General features: G+C 33.5%; 1 protein-coding gene across 1 annotated transcript; it reads right to left on the bottom strand.

Annotated features, from left to right (window-relative positions):
• Positions 1-4592: 4592 nt before the first annotated feature.
• LOC129224970 (uncharacterized) lies at positions 4593-19702 on the bottom strand. The gene is made up of 2 exons (XM_054859517.1): positions 19655-19702; positions 4593-5780 (listed from the first exon to the last, which is right to left on the bottom strand). Exons 1-2 carry the CDS (start codon positions 19700-19702, stop codon positions 4593-4595), a joined length of 1236 nt encoding a protein of 411 aa, XP_054715492.1.
• Positions 19703-20669: the final 967 nt, after the last annotated feature.

Here is a 20669-nt window from a genome sequence, read left to right as displayed (position 1 = left end):
ACCTTAGACTATCTTATAACGGACTTTTATTCAACTAATGGGCAACTATCTATTGAAGACACCATTATATGTCGGAAAAGAGGTAATTAAATGAATTAAAAAGCATTGAGTGCTTAATGTTAAAATTAAAAATTAATCACCAAATAAGGAAAAACATATTGTACGAAAGGTAGATATTTTCAATGCCCTGATACATTGTGTTATCTAATAAAACTCTTTATTTTCTTAATATTAAAAAATTTGTCCATTTTTCACTGCACAGGAAAAAAAGAGAAACATTTAGCACACAGCCTCTAGCATTCAGCTAATGGCATTTTTTTTTTTTTTGAATTTTAACATCTTGGAGTCAAGTTATGTTTTTCGTAATCATGAATTTTGATAGGACCCTACTGAATGGATTTCTCGTTTTTACAAATAGCTCCTATCGCAATCATAATTGTGAAAAAGATCATTTGAATTCCAGACGTCAAAATTCAAACTAATGAGAATTTAAACTAATCGAGAAGAATCGAATACTAATTAAGTTTATTCCAGGGGATAAGTTGAAGAACCGCAGGAATCCGTTCCTGCCACCTCCCAAGAGGAGAACCAGCGGTAGAGGCAAGGGAACTTCAAAAAGGATAGCAGGACGCCATTCTACGGTCAATGGAAAACAAGAAGCAACCGTGATAGCAAAAAAATAAATTAAAAAAAAAAAGAGCAAAGTGAAAGGAAACAAACACACAAATGATTTGTATGTGTGTTTGTGAAAATTCTGTGGGCATTTTTAATTTTAGAGTCACACTTTAGAATTTTAAGCGTAATAAAAAGACCCTGTCTTGTGGGTTGCGTATTGCCGCTTTTTTAACCCTCAACTGGTGAGGTAGGGTGCATGTCACCCCGATATTACGTTTCTTGTCAAATTCACAAAGTTTAGCACATTTAAGTACAAACGTTTCTAAAGATTATTGTATTATTATTATTATATTTTTTTTTTGCATAAATACTACTGAAAACTATAGGGTGACTCTTATAACTTAAGCCGTAATCTTGACCATGTTTACCCTTTTTTGGGGTAATAGGTAAGGATGATTGACACTGAGTTGAGCTAGGTTTTTTTGTTGTAGTTTTGCAAAAATATTACTCAGATTCTTGCCAACAACACATCTTTTACTGAGTTGCCCAAAAACATTGTTCAACGTCATAGCTTAACTTATCAGAGTCACACTATACCGTAATTGAGATACATGTAGGGAAATAAGGGGCAAAGTGAAATTGCTGAGATAACTTACCTTTTTCAAAATGAGCAAACTGGAAATTTGTTTTAAAAATTACAGTAAATAAAGAGAAAATGTGTTTTATAATAAAACTTGCAGTGAAATTTTTTTTTCTTTTTTTAAATAGTTTTATCAGCAAATTTATACTTTCAGTCAAAAAGGAGCATAGGTTAAATTTTTTTTCCTGGGTCGAAGTGAAAAACGAAATATTTTCTACGGAAGTGTTTCTTTTTGATTATTTAAAACAGTTTTGATCAAACGAATGAGTAAATAAAAAAATTAATGAATAAATGAATAGATAATGAAACAAGAGATGAATGAATTAAATAATTAACTAATATTTGCGAAGAATTTTATTAGAAGAATTGAGCGAGCAAAATAGGGAATGAATAAGAAAATGAATGAATAAAGGAGTGAACTTATAAATGAAGCAATGTAAATTAGTTAATGAATTAATAAAAGATTGGAGTGGTTAAATACATGACTCAATAAGTAAACGAAATGAACTATTTCACTTTGACCCACTCACTTTTTACTCCACATTCATTTGACTAATTGAACACAACACTCGAAAAAAAGGGGCGGGGGGGGGGTAGAAGGTTTATCATTAAAGAAAAAAATATTTCAACGATCATTAGAAGTTCTTAATTAATAATTAAAATGTTAATAACAAGAACTTTATGATTCAATAATAACAAATATTTTTACAATATATTACAATATGAGTATGAATTTTTGAAAATCGTCAGCATTATCATGTGCTTTCATCTTCAAGGATAACTTTTTCCTTACTTGAATAGACTTAATGTGTTGCTACATAAATACTATTATCTAAGAACAGAGCAAATGTTTCACCATTTCACTTTGCCCCACATTTCCCTACATATAAAGCAATGGTTGGGTGCCCCTAAGTAGTTATTTACTATATTTCACCTCTGATGTTCTTAAAATAAAATTATTGTTTATTTTATTTTCAAGCAACTTTGTTTTTTGTTAATATTAAAATTCTGATGTCTCAATAGTGTCGAAAAGTATATTTATACAGTGTTTGTGCTCGATAATAATAATAAAAAAAAAAGATGATGTTACGAGAGTCAATATCCCATTGTCTTTAAAGTGTCTAAGCTTTTGTGCCGTGGACAGGTAAATGGCAGTATATGCAGAAATGAGTTTTCAAAACACTTGAAGAAACGCGTTTTAGATTCAATACGAACAATAGAGAAAGGTTAAAAGTAGACGTTCTTTTCGTGCTTTCTTTTTCAGCGGAAATCAAATGAGCAAGTTTATACAATAAAGCTAATGCACATTAGACAACAAAAATGCAAAAAAAAAAAAAAAAAAGGGAAAAATTTGCAGTTACTGCCGTTTACCCTCCCACGGCAATAATGCACTTCATTGCACAATGAAAACCCAAGAAATGTGGAAAAATATAAAAATAAATAAAAACCGTTGAAATTACTCTTTGTAAACGTTTATGTTCGTTTACTTGTAAATGTTGTTAAAGCTTGTAATTCAGTTTAGCATAGAAATTTTGATTACCATGCTTTTAGTGAGCTTTAGCATTATAAAATAAATGGCAGAGAATCACACATTTTAGAATTTTTATTGAGCACAGTATTTGCAATAATGAAAGGTTGTGTATCAGATGGGGGAAAACAAATAGAAAAAGGAAAACTCATTTAAATATAAAACTGTAAAATAATAATTACGTAGTCATTAAGAATTCGTAAGAACTATTAATGCTTACTTGTGTTTCTCTTTCGCGTTCTATACCGTTGTGAAATACAACACACAAAAGGGGAAATCAAAATTATATGAAATTAAAACAATATTTTTTATTATCTACAGCATTATCTTCTTCTTTTATTTGTAATTAACTTAGCATGATGAAAAATAAATAAACCACGAACTAATTAATGAAAAATGACTAATAAACGACAAGATAGTGGATGTATTATTCTTTTACTAAATTTTACAATGTTGTCCAAAGCAAAATATTGTTTTTGCTTTTATTTGCTGACAATGATAAATTTAGAGTTATTTTCCCTTCTTTTACTTTTAGTACTTAAAGCTAATTATGTTTACAGTTTTTAAAACTTGTTGCGAAAAATATCCTTTCTTCCATATTTTAAAAATAAAAACAACCATTCGCCAATTACATTTTTTAATCCACAAGAGAGTTTGAGAAAAATTGCTTACGTGAGCCGAAAAAAAGTCTTATATTCCAACTTGATGGTTTCAATCATAATGAAAAAAGCTTCAATAAAAAGATTTTTAATTTAAAACCGTAAAAAATACAACGACATTTATATTTAGTTTAGTAACCTAAGAATTATTAACACTGAACGAAGCAAAATAAGTCATATCAAATTTAGTAACATAATTAAATGCTAATTAAATAGTGCACGATCTAGATAAAAGAAAATGTAATATCTCATTAATTACTGCAAAAAGTAAACAAAATTATTTCAGCTAATACATGTGGTTCAATTGACGTGAGTCTTCCAAGTGTATAATAATTCCCAGTGTGGGAAAATTAATATAATAACGTAGATGTTTAAAATTTATTAAATATTATTTCTTCTTTTAAATTCCAAATGAAATACAAAATCGATAAACAAAATTGCTAAAAAAGGGAAAAAATTAGTATTTGATTAGTAATTAAAATAACTAATCAGAAATTTGCTGGTGATAAGTAAGTAATAATTAACGGTTGAATATTTCTTTCAAAATTGACAGCTATATTTTTTTCATTTTAATCCCAATTTTAATATCTGCTAAATTTTGTTTATAATATTATTTTTGAAATCAACAAAACTGTTGACTCACAAGCATACTATAATTTTAAAGAAGTTAATTAAGTCTATTTGTAAATGAAATGGACTTCTGAAAAACCATCTGATTTTTAGTGTGAGCAAGAAAGAAAAAAAAATAAATGTTAAATACTGGTTTGTGTGCACATTGTGTCACGATTTTATGTCAGTCGATAAAATGAGTTTTCAGAAAGCTCTTATGTTCCTGATAGTTTATTAACTGATTAGACGAAATTATTTGCCCTTCCTCCTATTCTTGAAAGCTAATCATTGATTAATCTAAGTTTTTTTCATCTGCTTCATTAGAGTTTATGCCCTCATTTAAATGGTGACCGTATGCTTTACTAGTTTTCCAAGTTTTGCTCTTGGAAACATACGTTACATCATTCCCATTTGCATCGTCCTCTTCTTTTTCATCATCGCTTTTATACTTATTGGTGAGTTTCACTTTCTGTGCGTCTCCTTCTACTACGCAGTAGAGTTCTTATGTAAAGTTGATGGTTTATAAACTAATTAGATAAAATTAATTACCATTCCTCCATTTTTTGAATGCAAACCGTTTATCTCTGTAAATTCTTTTATCAGCTTCATTGTAGTTTTTGCCCTCATTAAAATTGTGACCGTAAGCTTTTCCAGGTTTCCAAGATTTTCGCTTGGAGACATATGTTTCATCGTTCTCCTCCTCATCGTCCTCTTCTTCTTCATCTTCTTCCTCATCATTATCATAATTGCTAGTGCCATCTACTTCCTGCGTGTCTCCTTCTTCTGAGTGGTAGAGTTCCCTCTGATCCGAAGGAGCTCTTGACCTATCGCGCACTCGTCTTCTGCGGTTTCTTCCTCTCTGTGGCCTTCTGAATCTAAATCTTCTTCCTCTTCCTGGTTCATCCGGAGGAAACACAACCCTCCTCCAGTAGAAACGGACGAGTCCTTTGTGGTGCTGGTGGCATTCTGGACCATGACACGGCTGTCTTTGACCTGGTTGAATGATTTTATTCATCACTGGCCTCGGTGGAAATCCCTCTTGTGTACCCAAATTAAGAAATGATCCTCCTCCTCCCCCGTTGTCATCGTAGTCAAGAGGATCCACTCTACGCATTCCAGGACTGGAAGCTGACGCATACATATCACTCCTAGAAGGATGCGATGGTGGGAGGTACACAGCATGAGACTTCACCCTCTGAACCACATATTTCTTTGAAGATGGGACAACGTATGTGGCCACTTTTGGAGTTGCCGCCAGCACTTCTCCAACAGCTGGAGAATCATGACTCTCTGCGGAATTGAGATAAATAGTTTTGGGTGATGCCGCTGTTCCTCTTACTACATATGGTGACTGAGCGGTGGGAGGACTGTACATCGGACCGAAGGAATCATAATCATAATCGAAGTCAGGATAAGCATACTTTTCTCTGTCTCTGTAGAACGGATCATTGTAGTCTTCGTCCAATCTTCGTTTTGTATCTGTTTTCTTTTTCTTCTTCTTGGTTGCTTTTGTAATCTTTTTGGTGCTCAGTGGCAGGGATGTAGGTGGTGAAGTGGGTGCAGATGTTGGGCTTAGTGTTCCGGAGAAGGGTGTATAAGGTGACTTCTGTATTCCGATCCAATGGTCTGTCAGATCTTTCATACTGAGGACATTATTTCGATGATTTGGATGGGTCCGAGCGTCATTCGTGGAAACAACATGGAACAGAGTAATGCAGGTGAAAATTACCTGTAAGAGAGGAAAAGTAATCGTAAAAATGAAATAAGATGAGAAATCAAACATGTTTCTTACAAATTAAAACTCGCTATAAAGAATTGCAGCAATTTTTTCAAACATTATTTTTTATCTTTTGAAACGTTAAACTTTTTTTCTTCACTAATTTTTATTTTCTATAGTTCATAAATCCGTGTTTTAAAAATTAATCGTTTTGCATAAATTTCAATTTATCTTTTCTGATCTTTTATTCGTACTAAATATAAAATTAATAAATCGTAAAATTAGAATTCATACAATAATTTATGAGGCAATCCTTTGAAGTAATTTACCTATTAAGTAAACAAGGAGTCACCAAATTTACCGAATGATGAAAGATATATACATAGATACCTGCATCGAATGAGAGGAGAAATTAAAGCATCATTACATTACGTTACTTAAAATGTAAATTTTGCATTTAAAAGCATTACAAAATGCCATTTTTTTATGCTATCTTCAAATTTGCCAAATAAGGAATTCTTTCGGAAGATCACTGAGACCACCCTACCCTGCTAGCCTAGCTCACCTTCTACATTTTAACGACTCCATCATACGCGAGTTAACGGATAAACAAGAGACGGTGTACAATTCGATTGTACAGTCATTCTCAACCCTGGTGGGTAGAGAAACAACAACTTCTAGCAATAATTGCTTTTACAAGTAATAAAATATGAGTTTAATCTGTGATTACGTTTGCAAAACTGGAAGTATGTTCAACAAAGAAGATAAAAAGCACGTTATTAAGGAGAAAACAATATGAAAACTGTCTTCAGTTTTGAGTTAATTTTTTTTAAAGGAGATTATAAAAAGGTCCACTATACTGCAAAATAACTATGAAATAAAGCCACCAGGTCAGTAAAAAACATTAAAAGTTTAAATTAAATGAGGAGAAAACACAGTGACGAAAAAAATGATATTTTTCTGTTTTCGTCCAAGTAGAAAATAGTGAAATCGCCAAATGCAATGCATCATCATTCTAGACGCGTATCGTTTATTATCCAACGATGCTTACAGAACGACCACTAAGATTTTGCATTAACTTAAGTGCACCCCTACAGAGTGTACAGAAGATCAAAGTGAGCTTTCAAAAGTTTTCTTAATTCAAAATTTTTTCATCTAAAAGCAACTTTGTAGCCAATTTTGCAATCTCTGTCTTTCTTTCTCTCATTAGATGTAGAAAGGTATCTGTGCATATTGGAATTTTATTGCTCGGTAAAACTAATTTCATTAAATTCAGAATTTCCCTTTCTTAAAACTTTACGGACATCTCTTTAGTTGTGGTGTGAAGTCAGTATCGCATTCATTTCACCATTTAGTTATGATTTAGTTCATAATTATGCAACTGTGCATGCAAATTAAACAAATGACGTTATTTACGACTGCCGAGAGCAATTTTTCATGAAGACTTAGTTTATTGCTCAATTAGGGTGATTCTACCCCCAAAGATGTATTGGTAAATCTTGGAACGACATTTTACTGCCGGCGTATTTCAATTTGAATTGAAAAATACTTTTTTTTACCTCTGCGCAGTAATGTTTCATCTGGAATGAATAAATTGTATATGCCAGTGGTTTCCAACCACATTTTACTTTGGCCATAACTCGCTCCTGAATTGTGGATGCCCCCTATGGAGGTATATGCTAGGGTATGCAGGTAAACGGCAGTATCTGCAGAAACCAATTTTTGAGCTGTTTGAAGAAACGCGTGTTGGATTCAACACTAACAATAGGGAAATGTTAGAATTAAACGCTTTTTTCGCACCCTTTTTTCAGCGAAAACCAAGTAAGCAAGTTTCTTATAAAGCGGAAAGTCTCTCTGTAGGATGTCTGTGACGCGCGTAGCGCCTAGACCGTTCGGCTGATTTTCATGAAATTTGACACAAAGTTAGTTCGTAGCATGGGGGTGTGCACCTCGAAACAATTTTTTGAAAATTCGATTTTATTCTTTTTCTAGTTTAATTTTAAGAACATTTTTCGGAGCAAAATTTTCATAAGATGGACGAGTAAATTACGAAACTATCATGACGTGGAATGGGAGAGCGAATGAACATAGCCAATTGGCGAGAAATTCATCATCCATTATTTGTAAATTTACAGGCCAAACGAATGACCTTTTAATTTTTTCAACTACGGGCAAAGCCGTGCGGGTACCACTAGTGTACAATAAAGCTAACGTACAATCGATGAAAAAATGCAAAAACATGAAATGTGAAAAATTTTCAGTTACTGCCCTGTACCTGCCCATGGCACAATAATTCGCTTTGCTCATAATATGATGAATTTCCACCTGCCATTAAACTGAAAGACAAATAATTCGGTTTGAAAAGTTATCAGACAAAAAAAATGGAATAAAAAGGAAAGGCATAAAAAAAAGTTAGTGGTGTAAAAAGGAATATCACTTAAAAGAAATAATAAAAAAAAAAAAACTGATAACTTATTCTTGGATTGGCCTTTTCCGAAAATCACAAAACGCCCCCAGTACGGGAGTGTGATTTGGGATACTGATGTATGTGAATAAAAATGAGTTGCTATTTTATCAGAATAATTTCATCAGCTGCAGATTTTGTCCAATGATTTTTCATCTAGATGAATAATAATACATTATTTTGTCATTCGATAACAATTTAATAAAAACTTACACGAAAGTTTAAAATTTTTGAAAAAAATTTCTGTAAAGCGAAAAAAAAATCTTATAGGTCATCATGATCAGCTAATGTCATGATTAGCTAATGATCAAATTATCATGATCATCTAATGTCAAAATCTTAATCTTAAAAATAATAAAATGTTTAAAAAAAATGAATGCATGCATTTTTGCAAGTACAAAAATGGTTATGCTTCTGAAATTTATAGTTTTTATATGAATTTTAATTTGCATACGCTTTTAGTTACGATGAAAGTTCCATTTTTTCATGCAACAAAAGCTGTAAACATATGATAACATCTAGATTTTTAAACAGAATTCGTAAATATTGAAAAAGAATTGCATAATTTAGTTGAAAAATAAGTAAAAATAAACACTTGGCTTCGTAACCAGCAAATTGTCAATGTTTTTGGGCTAAACATGCCACAAAGTTTTTTTACAGTGGTGCAAAGCAAAACAAAATACTGTCTAGAAATTATTGTGTTTTTTTTCCTAAATCAATTCCTGCGAAAGTACAATGAGCATAATTAGGCAAGTAATCTATTGGGTGCTAAAACATGTAGTTTATTTGTTGTATTACCTAGGCAATAAGCTCAAAGCTAGTGCTAAACTATAAATAATAGTACAAGTTAATGCAAAAATATAAAAAGTCATTGAGTTCGTAATCATTCATTCAAGGTTTTTTTAAAATCCATACAATTTATCTCAGTAAAAAACACAAAACTGTTTTCGTTTTTCGAACAGAATAATGTAATTAACTCATAAATTGTGTTGATTTTATTGAAAAGTTTAACCTTAGTTATCTTACCCTTAACGTATTTTCAAGGGCTAAAATTTCTGGAAAATGTGCATTAATTTGTCTCACACTGCCGATCAGATATATATAGTGTTTTTAATTTCCGTCTGAAATCTGTTCAAGTGAAAATAGATAAAATGAAACTAACCTGATAGCATCATGATGCTGTGATTAAGATATGCGTAGACTTCACAAAGTTACCAGGTTAAGTTTGCCAAACTGGTTTACTTTAGAAGATACCACTATGCAGAATTTTTCTTGCGCATATCTCGTGGTGCATTTTAATGATTAACTATTAGCAGTGGCGCAGTGAAAGGGGAGGGGGGGAGGGGGAGTTGGAGGTGAAAACACCTCAGAGTCATTGGTTTTAACATAAATGCAAATTATAATATAGTAGTTTATGCATATGAAAGGACTGTTTTAGTTTAAAAAAAAAAAAAAAAACCCTTCAGATCGCATTTTTGATCAAAAATTTCCATCCAGAAGGCATTTTTTATCAAAAAATCCCAAACAGAAGGCATTTTTGATTAAAAAATCCCAAACAGATGGCATTTTTGATCAAAAAATCCCAAACAGAAGGCATTTTTGATCCAAAAATCCCCATCAGAAGGTATTTTTAATCTCAAAAACCCTTCCAGAAGGCAATTTTGATCACGCCAACCCAGAAGGTATTTCTGGATGCGTTAGTGGCTTTAGTGTAGGTATCTTCACATTTTGCAGGAATCTGCAAAGTTTCTGCAGATTTTTGGAATCGGAAGTAGATTTAAATTTCCTGCAAATGACGCTTATTCGGCTCAAAACTCAACATTTTCGAAAGGAAAAAGATTATGTGATGCCATTATAAAATTCTATAAGAAATCCGCAGAGATTATGCAGAATCTTCAAAAGTTCTTTAATTTGAAGATACTTAAAGAAAATCTGCAGAATTACACGATTATAGATATTTCTAATTGATACAGCTCTTTGCGTCCAGGAGACCCTATAGAACCTATAGCCTTGAAATTTGGTAGAAAAATAATTCGAGCCTCAGGGGGTTGCACCTGTTCTTTTTTTAAATCAATAAGTTTCTTTGTAATTAATTTTTTAAGTTAAAATTTCGCATAAATTGCCTATTAAAAGAACGAAAGACTTAACACACCCATTAACGCTCGATGTTCGAAAGATATATTTTTTTCTGCATTAAATAAAACTTTTTACAATTTTCTCAATTAATTAGAACAGCAGATATAACGGTGTCTGTTTTAGCGAAAAGTCATAGGCTCAACCCAGTTTAAACCCAGAGCTAAAGAGCAAAATAGTATATTACTTGAGACAAAAAAATTTGAAAGAGACTTTTTAAACGTACAAAACTGCCAGTTTGCAATGTTCAGGAGCCCTTTAGCACTTATACACACAATAATTCTAATTCTATTAAAATCAGTTCATGATATTTTTATTATAGTTCACCTGATTTATTTTTTGTGAAAAATTAGGAACTAATTCAGTTATCAAACACCATGCAATGGTATTTTTGTTCGGCTATTATTTTGAGTGACTGTACAAGTTGGTGGGTCTTCTACTATCGAGGCTCGAACTCAGGATTCTCCGGCCCTGAATCCGACACTCTACCGATCGGGCTACCACGGTCCCCACTTTTTACTTAAATTTCATTTTCTACGGGAGGGAGAGGGGGATTTTCATTTCGTTCGAAACGAAAGTCGAAACGCGTTTTTTTATCTGATTCTGTCTAATAGACTATTTAAATCTTTGCAATTTAAATAAGATTAAGAAGTAATCTCTGGGGGTCGATTAGCGTCAGCGAGCATGGGGCGGAGACCCCTAGCGTACACAATTTATTAGGAAGCTCAATGAGGGTTGGCAAAGTCATCCGACTTAGCCTCAGTCTACTAAATATATTTAACGTAGGCTAGTATTATAAATTTATTTCAAAGGTAATACATTTATATTAATATATATGTTAAATGTTCATTGTTAAATTCTTTAACATTGAGTTGACTGACTCGAAATTCTAAGCAGGCTGAAACATATTAAACTCATTTATCTTTTAATATGTTACAGCATGTGTAAGTTTTACATCTTACATTTACCTTAATTTATGCTATCCATTAGAATTAAATTCTCTTTGAACTCAGTATTATTACCATCAAAATATTAGTAAGACAAACATTATTTCGAGGATTATACACACTTAAAAAAATCTTTCTTGGCTTATTAGATCTTTAGAAATGTTTTTTAAAAAGCGTGTTGTAGATTTTCAATGAATATAAAAAGATTCTTAGTTATTAAAATATGCTAATTTCTTTTTCTCAAAACGTTTTAATAGCTATCAAAAAAACCGTTACTTTTTAAACGCATCAAATCCCCAAAGCTCTTTAAATATTTACAGTGTTAACTATTTTCAGAAAAATGAATACATAAATGAGATGATAAAAATGAAAAAGCGTGGTTGAAAATATGAGATGTGATACTTTTTTCTCACAGGTCTGATTTATTTTGTTATTTTTCTTCTTAATTATGGTTTTTAAAGTTGCTCATTTGTTGCTTCATTTCCACAGATACTGCGCATTACTTAGCAACTGACCAGCTTTTTTTGATGCAGCGAAGTGTCTTATGATTGCCCTGGTTTTTTATATTTACTAATGTCATCTTAAGCTAAATTACTGTAGTGCATCTCACGTTCTGTTGTAGTTTGCAAAAAATAGAACGTTATGTCACTGCCCCCGTTCGTGGGGAGGAAAAAAAAAACAATTGTAGAAAGATAAATAAATCAAATGAAATTCAGAAAATATAAGTTTGCTCAATAATTTAAAACTTTCAGTGACTGTATAATGTTTTGATTAAAGCTTTCTTTATTTGTGTCAGTTTGTTAAGGTTATACACAAAATTGACACATGAGAACAACCTCGTCATCTTCACTGCCTGTTTTCTACAGGAATTGCGCGCCATTTTTTTGCACATGAAATAAGAGATCCAATTTTCAACTAACTGACTTTGAGTACACCTCATTTTTCATTTTAGCATTCGCAGTCTGAACAACCGCTCAGTATCACTATGCTTAGTCTTTAGGTTCTTTCTTCAGCTCCTATTTTTAAAATTTTGTTTAAAAATTTCTTTTCATGTATAATTTTAAAATCTTGAATTGTTTCATGAGCAACTTCTAATTCTTTTTTGAGTGGGGTATATGATAACAGGGTGATATTCGTCACCACTTTTGATACGTCGTTGTCGTGTCTTCCTTAACTGTTGAAATAGGCATTGGAGTATCAAGTGAACTATTAAACAGAACGGACATGTAGTCAGCTAAGAATCCCAAGAGTGAAGAACTAGCCTAAGTAAATCGGTCCTTCGAAGTCGGTGTATCAGAAAGTGAAAGTACAACCGAGCCCGCTTAATGGACTAACCAATTTTCCACGGAAAAGTATTCTACTAAGCGGGATATTCCATTAAACGGGATTTAAATAATAGACATCAACGGGTTGGTACACTGAAAATGTATTAGATTAAGAGGAATATTCCATTAAACGGGATTAAAATAATAGACATCAACGGGTTGGTACACTGAAAGTGTATTAGATTAAGAGGGATATTCCATTAAACGGGATTAAAATAAGCGGTCTTGACCCGCATTTTGTTCCAGGGATATGATCCAGAATAGGGAGATACCGTCCCCCGAGAAATATGGGAAACATGCTTTACTGCACTAAACCAAAGACAATCAAACTTACTTAAAGCATATGATGACTATAGCTTGATGAAAATGAGTAGTTATACCTTCCCTTGGCTTAAACAACATCCGAAAGTAAAATACAAGAGCAATAAATCACGCAGTTTTAACCTCAAACACGAAAGTTTATGAAAAAAAAATTAATTTGAATTTTGACATCTTGAATTCAAATTATGTTTTTCGCAATCACGAGTGTGTGTAAATAGAAGTGTGTGTTTGTGTGTGGGGATATGTGTGTTGTGTGTAGGGGTATGTGTGTGTAGGGGTATGTGTGTGTAGGCATGTGTGTTTGTGTCTGTGTCTGTGTGCAAGTATGAATGTGTGGATAGTTGTGTGTATGTGTGTGTATGTTTTTGTGTGGATGTGTAGGTGTCTGTATGTATGCATAATTGTGTGAGTAGTTGTGTGTATGTGTGTAGGTGTCTGTATGTATGCGTGTGTGTATGTGTTTGTGTGTGTGTGTGTGTATGTATGTGTGCACTTGAGTGTGTAGTTGTGTATGTATGCGCGTGTGTGTAGGACATGGATGCAACCTGGAGGCGGCTTTCGCTATAGGAGCAGTTTCGTGAGGACCCGGTCGACGGTGATGGTGCAGAGGGTGGCGGTGGGAAAATGAAATGATAGGACATCAAAACAGTCAAATGAAAACAATAAGCAATCGTGATTGCTCAAAAAAACCTAATGTAGCAGCAGGAATTTTGCAGTACAGTGAACTCGCGCTACAACGCGATACGACTTAGACGAGATGACTATAACGCGAGTTTTCCAAGGAGTAACGATTTTTTTAGCTAGACATAATTCTTCGCGGGAAACACGAAAATTTTCGCCTTTGCTATTGACTACTAAATATTGGTTTCATAAATGGACTGACAAATTTAGCATCACTGAAAGTAGTTCCCCACATTGTACTAGTCTAAACATCTCTTTGTTAGTGTAAACAAATAGCTACTTCGTATCTTTCTTTTTTTTTCACTCTAAATATGAAGTTGATGAAACATAATTTCACCCAAGCACGCTCTTTATCTAAAGTTTGTGAAAATGGAAAGAAAAAAGTGTCTGACAATAAAAAGAAAATAGTTAAAAAAGTGCATGCTGCTGTAGAAAATGAGCTAAAAAGTAAAAATAATCTTTTGGTGATAAGTATATAAAGTAATTGATCAAATAATTAATTTTAATGTAATAAAAAAACTGTGGAGTGTCTATTTACATTCTTGCATAGACAACAAATGTAAGAAATTCAAGACAACAAGATAAGAAGCACCCCACGTTTTTTTGTATTACATTAAAATTAAGTATTTGGTCAATTACTTTATATACTTATCATTAAAAGATTAATTTTTACTTTTTAGTTCATTTTGTACAAAAGCGTGTATTTTTTTAATTTTTTAAATCATTATTTTCTTTTTCCTTTTTTTTGTGTAGTTTCGCTTGTTTTACGAAAAAAATATTCGTTTCAACATAATTCAAAATCTTTTATATTCATAAAATTTGCTCCCAAAAAAAAGCGGCTCAAGGTCTCGGGCAGCATTCAAAACGCGGTCTCTTGAACTCCAAAAATAATAAATATACTCCTCAAAGACTAATAGCCGAGCTCTAAAAACATTCAACTGCGCCGATAAATTGCCAGTCGAGTAATTGTCTACTCCAGCTAATCAATCTCAGTCATCAATGTATGCTTGCGGAAAACATATTTATATTGCTATGAAAATTTGAGATACATTATAATAAAAATATTGTTCAACAGGGGCCTGATCAACAATGAATTGCCAATTGAAGAATCACCTGTTTTGACTTGAAATTAGTTAAAAACTATTATAACTAATGTTCTAATTACCTTGGAACATTTAAATAAATTTGTCTGATGCAGAAAAATCAAAGGTTTTAGAGATATTTTTAAATAATTTTTGCAAGCATTATTTATATTTTTTTTAATTTCTTCTTCGCAATGTTGGATTTATACCAAACTTATTGGTTAAAATTGGAATAATATAGCAATTAATAGTTAATTAATTTGATTATAGAATATTGCATTGTCATCGGTCGGGTCTGAGGTCCGGTGCGAAGTTTCAAAAGAATCAGATCGCAGCAAGTGGGCGAAATATGAGGTGCAAGATTCCGTTACATGATACATACATACATACATACAGGGGAAGCTAATAAAAGCGTGTTAATAAAAAATGTAAAAATTTTCGATCTGCATTTTATTATCACTATGTAGTAAAAGTATTGTACTGTATCAATTTTTATGCATCTCGCTCCCATTGATTTTGTGTATCTTAAGAGTATCTTATGTTGAATATCAAAGTTTTTAATGAAATACAGTAATAATTCAGTTCTTAATGAAACAATGATAATATGCAGTTAAGAAATGTGTTAAAACAGATAATGGGAGTTTACAAATATCTTACATAGTTGGATATATTTACACTGCTTAACAATTGCTAAGGAACAATTACGTTTCTTGGAATAGTTAAGAATAGAGAATGATTAAAGAAACAGAACGAAATATATAGTTAGTAGGGAGGATGTGCCTTTATTATAAGTACAAAATAATACAGATATTACTGCATCAATGAAGTAAAAGCTTAAAAATAAAAAAAATAATCCTACTTAAATGATTTTCATACAACCACAAAAAAATGATCTTGGTCAGAATGATGGAGACATGAGTACCTTAATATGATGTATGATTACCAGGGACACTGATGAACAATTTACATCTGTTTTTCATACTCCCCACTAATTATTGAGGGGTGCTTGGGGGATGTTTTCCCACTCTTCTCTCAATGCGGATTTGAGTTCTTGTACTGTTCTGGGAAGGACGGTTCTTCGCGCAACACGTCTGCCAACAGCCTCCCAGACAAGTTCAATTGGATTTAAGTCGGGAAAATAAGCAGGCCACTGCATACAGAGAATGTTTTCACTTTGCAAGGTGTCTGACACTTCAATGCTCCAGTGTGGCTGTGTATCGTCGTCCGTAAAGAGAAAGTCTAGACCTACAGCCCCCCTAAAAAGACGAACCTGGTCCAGCTTAACATCTCTGCAATACATTTGTGACGTATCGCTTTCTTATTCAAAAATGTAAAGCTGTGTTCTGCCATTGTGCATGATGCCTGCCCACACCATGACGCCTGGGCCGTACCGATCACGTTCGTAAACAAATTTTTGTCCATAACGTGCTCCACGCTCTCCCCACAGTAGTTGGTGACCCACTTGATGGTTGAATCACTTGTCACACTGAAACGAGATTCGTCAGAGAACATCACTCTAGACCATTTTTGATGATCCCACCAACATGTTCCTTACACCAGAGTAATCTCTCTCGACGATGGCGTGGTTGAACTTTGATGCAACTTACGGGCTTCTTTGCATACAAACCGACATTATTTACTCGCCGTGAGATGGTTCTTGCAGAAACATGCGTACCGGTAGCGGTTGTTAGAATTGCAGTTATCTGTCCAAGAGTGAAAATTCTGTTCCATTTTGCTACGAGGACTACATAGCGATCCTCTGAAGGTGTGGTGCTCCAACCACGACCCCCGGCATGGTATTGCAAAAAATTTCTACCTTCAGCGGCCGTCTTTAATCGGGAGATAGCACTTTTTGATACACCCATTGCAGCAGCCACAGTGGTGACACTTTGACCTACTTCCAGTCGTCCAACCGCTCGTCCACGATCGTTGATACTCAAATGATGTTTTGCTGACATTTTACTCTTAAGTATTTCAAGAACCAAACAGAATTTCTGAGAAAAACCTTTTTAAACACCCAGCACTATTTTTGTTAAAAACCAAACAGCGTGAATTTTCGTACGAATCTTGAGCGTATATGCACTGTCTTTTATACAGATAACGAGTTTTGATCTACCACGCCATCTGAACTTCAATTTATTTCCATTGGCCAGGTGGTTGAGGTACAAATTTGCATAAATCACTTGTTCCTTAGCAATTGTCAAGCAGTGTATAAAAAAATCGTACCACATAACCTTTTCCACAACACGAAATTTCGACTTACGTGAGGGGTCTTAGAATGCATCGCTCGCGTAAGTTGAGACTCGACTGTACAGGGGGCGGCAAAAAAAAAAAAAAAAAAAAAACTCGGACAAAGTTTGCATCATCGACTGCAAGTAAACTCAGTTATTTTCAATGAGTGTCCATATTTATGTTTGTCTCTTACTTTATTAGAAAATAATTCACAATATATCTCCCGGTTTATGTGTTATTTTTCGGTTTTCTTACAATTTTAAGCAAAAGACCTGCTATTTTTAAGTTGTTTAACCAAGGAGAACTACAGTTCATTTCCTTGTTGTGCCTCGCAAACAGTATTTGATGCAGTATGCCGTTTCAAGTGACTTGGAAATGATAGTCGACGTCCAAGAAGTGTTCAAAACGAGCAGTGTACATTTCCGTTAATCGTCAGGTCATCCAAAGTTAATTCAATGAAATTCTTTGGTTTACTCGAGAGAAGTCGTTTTTCAGACGGTGGGAATTTGATCTAAAAGTGCGACTAGGGGTAAAAACAGAGCTTGGACATACGCTTTACGAGTTCTAAAAAGTTCAGCCTTTTGCTGAAGAAAACAAATTTGTATGACTCCAAAATGCCAGAAACGTTTGAGACGGGCCGCAAGTCTGCTCTGGAAGAGATACCTTTTACCTGATTTACCATTCAACCAACTCATAACCCTCAGAACGATTGGATTTGGTCTGTAGACACTCCAAACACCTTAGAAAATGTTAAACATCGCCAAAACTCGAAAGCAGGCTTGGTCTGTGATGGAATCGGCAAAACCGACAAAATAACTTTTTTGTGCATGAGGGCCGTAAAATGAATCAAAAAGGGTAACCGTAGGACATTTTGGAAGCTGTTGTACTTCTGTGCGTCTAAAAGCACTTCAGCGATGTAGATTGGACTCCACACCAGTTCATATAGCCAAAAATGAAGAGATGTGCAAGACGTATTGTTTTTGACATGATATCATCTGTTGAGTGGACGCTCTACTTGCTAGACCTCAATCCTATTTAATACACTGTATGACCTATTTTAGAGTTAAAGGTCTACCCTGAACTACCAAACCGTTTGGACACTCTAAACCAATTGCTTTAGAGGGAATGGGATTGATTTAAGGTAAAGGACTTGCGGCCTAAGGCTGAAAATTTCAATAAGCAGTTGCACTTCTGTACTACTGCAAAAGTCGTCCAGTTTGAAACCAATTAAATTAATTGATTGCTAAAGGTCCACTCATATCATTATTTTTTGTTTTTTGTTAATTTTTTTATTTTTAATAAAGTTACATGGAAAATTGCTTGTCCGGGTTTTTTGCCGCACCCGGTAAGTCGAGTCTTATTTATTCTTACTCCCTTCTAGTGCATGAAAAACTACAAACCATATTCTCTACTAGTACTCCGTTGCATCTTGGGCTCCGATACAAAATTGAGTTTCAGAAATGTTTTGCATACATCTGTGCCATAGTAAAACACTAAACAGAATTTAAGCAAACATTTAATATATATATATATATATATATATATATATATATATATATATATATATATATATATATATATATATATATATATATATATATTGGAAATCAAATATGCCACTTTTTTTAACGGTTGATTTGGAAAGATAATTTTACTGTAAGCACTACGACAATTTATTCTTCAAACATTAACTTATTTTCTCGTTAAACAGAACAGCAAATAAGATAAATAAATACCTTTGTGCTGAACAGTAAAGTAAGACAAAAACAACGTTAGAAGAAGCACAAATTTGTAAATTATAGCAGACACGTGTTTCGGCGTTACAGGGAACGCCTTTTTCAATGCAAAAAATGATGAACTTATGGATGAAAAGCCATCCGACAAAAGTCAAGAGCAGATAAGCATGCAGCTTAAAAGATAAAAACAACGGATTAGCCAAACACCAATGACAAAGTTATAAACCGATCAGGAACCAATAGGAATGCAAGCCAAGGCCAAGAGCTTTCTCTTAGGTACGAACCCAGAAAGAAAGAATTCAATTGGATAAAGATTAAGCCGAAGCTTAAAAAAAAAGAAAAGAAATTGTCAGTAACCGTGAACCGCAAGAAAGGAAAAGCTGAATGGAAAACCATGAAATAAAATAAACAGAAACAAAAAATATTCGAAAAAAGGAAAAATAAAGATAAATAGAAGAAAATTGGAGGGGGGGGGGGGTTGTCAATCAAGACAAAAAGGTAAAAATAAACAAAGGAAGATAGATAAAAATGAATGGAAAAAGGGGGGGGGAATGGGGAAAGGACAGTATTAAAGATATGGGAGCCAAATATTAGAAAAATATGGAGCTGCACTGAGATCGTTAACTAAGTTAGAACTGTTCCTCAAAATATGAAAGGATTCCCATAAGTCAAGATCTGATGAATTGGGGCATTTTTGGATAATCTGATAAGAGCTAAAATCAAAAGAGTGATTCGAATCCCAACAGTGTTGAGCAATACTAGACTTATTTAATTGCTGTTTTTTCACATAATTTTGATGCTCTTTCAAGCGAATTTTTAAAGCACACCGAGTCTGTCCAATATAGGCAAATATATATATCTGCCAAAATTAACAAATTTAAGACTCATTTATACCGGGATTCCCCGGGGCACGTGCCTCATATGCCCATTCAGTAATCAGTAAATGATTGCTTAGAAAAACTTACTTGTAACACAGTCCATATTCTTTCGGATTCCCGTGTCGCAACGCCCATGCTTGTCAAACCATCCTTTTCAAAAGCTCGAGCTTCTACAACGGAAAACTAAACCTCGACAGAGAATTCACCTCCTTTTAAATAACTGGAGTCATGACCCCTTCTTTCCTCAATGCTCTGCTGAATGAATCACGAGCACAAAGAAAAGTAACAAAACTCTTTGCAAAATCCTGACATCTTTGCCGCCATGGATTCTTTGACGTGCATCTTCAACGCAACACGCAATGTTTACAAGGTCAGTGGTTTTTCAAGTTTACCGGATACGCTCTGCTTTTTGCCCTCATGCTTTGTTTCATTTGGTTCGGCCGGCACGATATCATGTCCCCCCAACTTGAAAAATGTGGATATATTTGGCACTTGTCGGAAGATGGATGGCAATGAAGTGGAGAGAGGGGCTACTCAGCTCAGATTCGAGAATTCCTGGATCTTGCAATTATATTGTATGTCACGGGAATATAAAATGTAGGTCAATTAGTGGTAATATATGATGCATTACTATCCTTTATGTTCTGGAAAAGGCTAGTCCGAATTAGACTTACGGTTTTCAAAAGAATATAACAGGAAAGCGATTAAGGTTTAAAAAAGTAACATTACTCGCAGACTATTTACGTGACAGTACATACATCTTCTCTCCCGGAGATTCGAATGTTTCAAAATAAATAAATAAATAAATAAAATAAATAAATAAAAAAATAATAAATACACTAGTGACGCTACAGATGGTAAACCCTTAAACCAAAGGAAAATAAATTGAAACCATGTCACGGTTTTTTAAAAGTTTGAATGAAAAAAAATACGTTTCAATGTTTTAAAAATTCCTACCGTCTGCTGCAATTATATGCCGTAATAGAAAGACGAAATTAGCAGACTTTTTTGTAAAGTTTGCAATCGAATAGCTCCACATAGCTACTGATTATTTTCTAAAAGTTTCTTAAGCATTTGAGAAGTTTTCATATATACTAACTAC

Source organism: Uloborus diversus, chromosome 6, assembly GCF_026930045.1.
Source record: "Uloborus diversus isolate 005 chromosome 6, Udiv.v.3.1, whole genome shotgun sequence".
In the NCBI taxonomy this organism is placed as follows: Eukaryota; Metazoa; Arthropoda; class Arachnida; order Araneae; family Uloboridae; genus Uloborus; species Uloborus diversus.
Note: the sequence above shows the minus strand (reverse complement) of the source record. Positions and strands in the feature narration are given on the sequence as shown.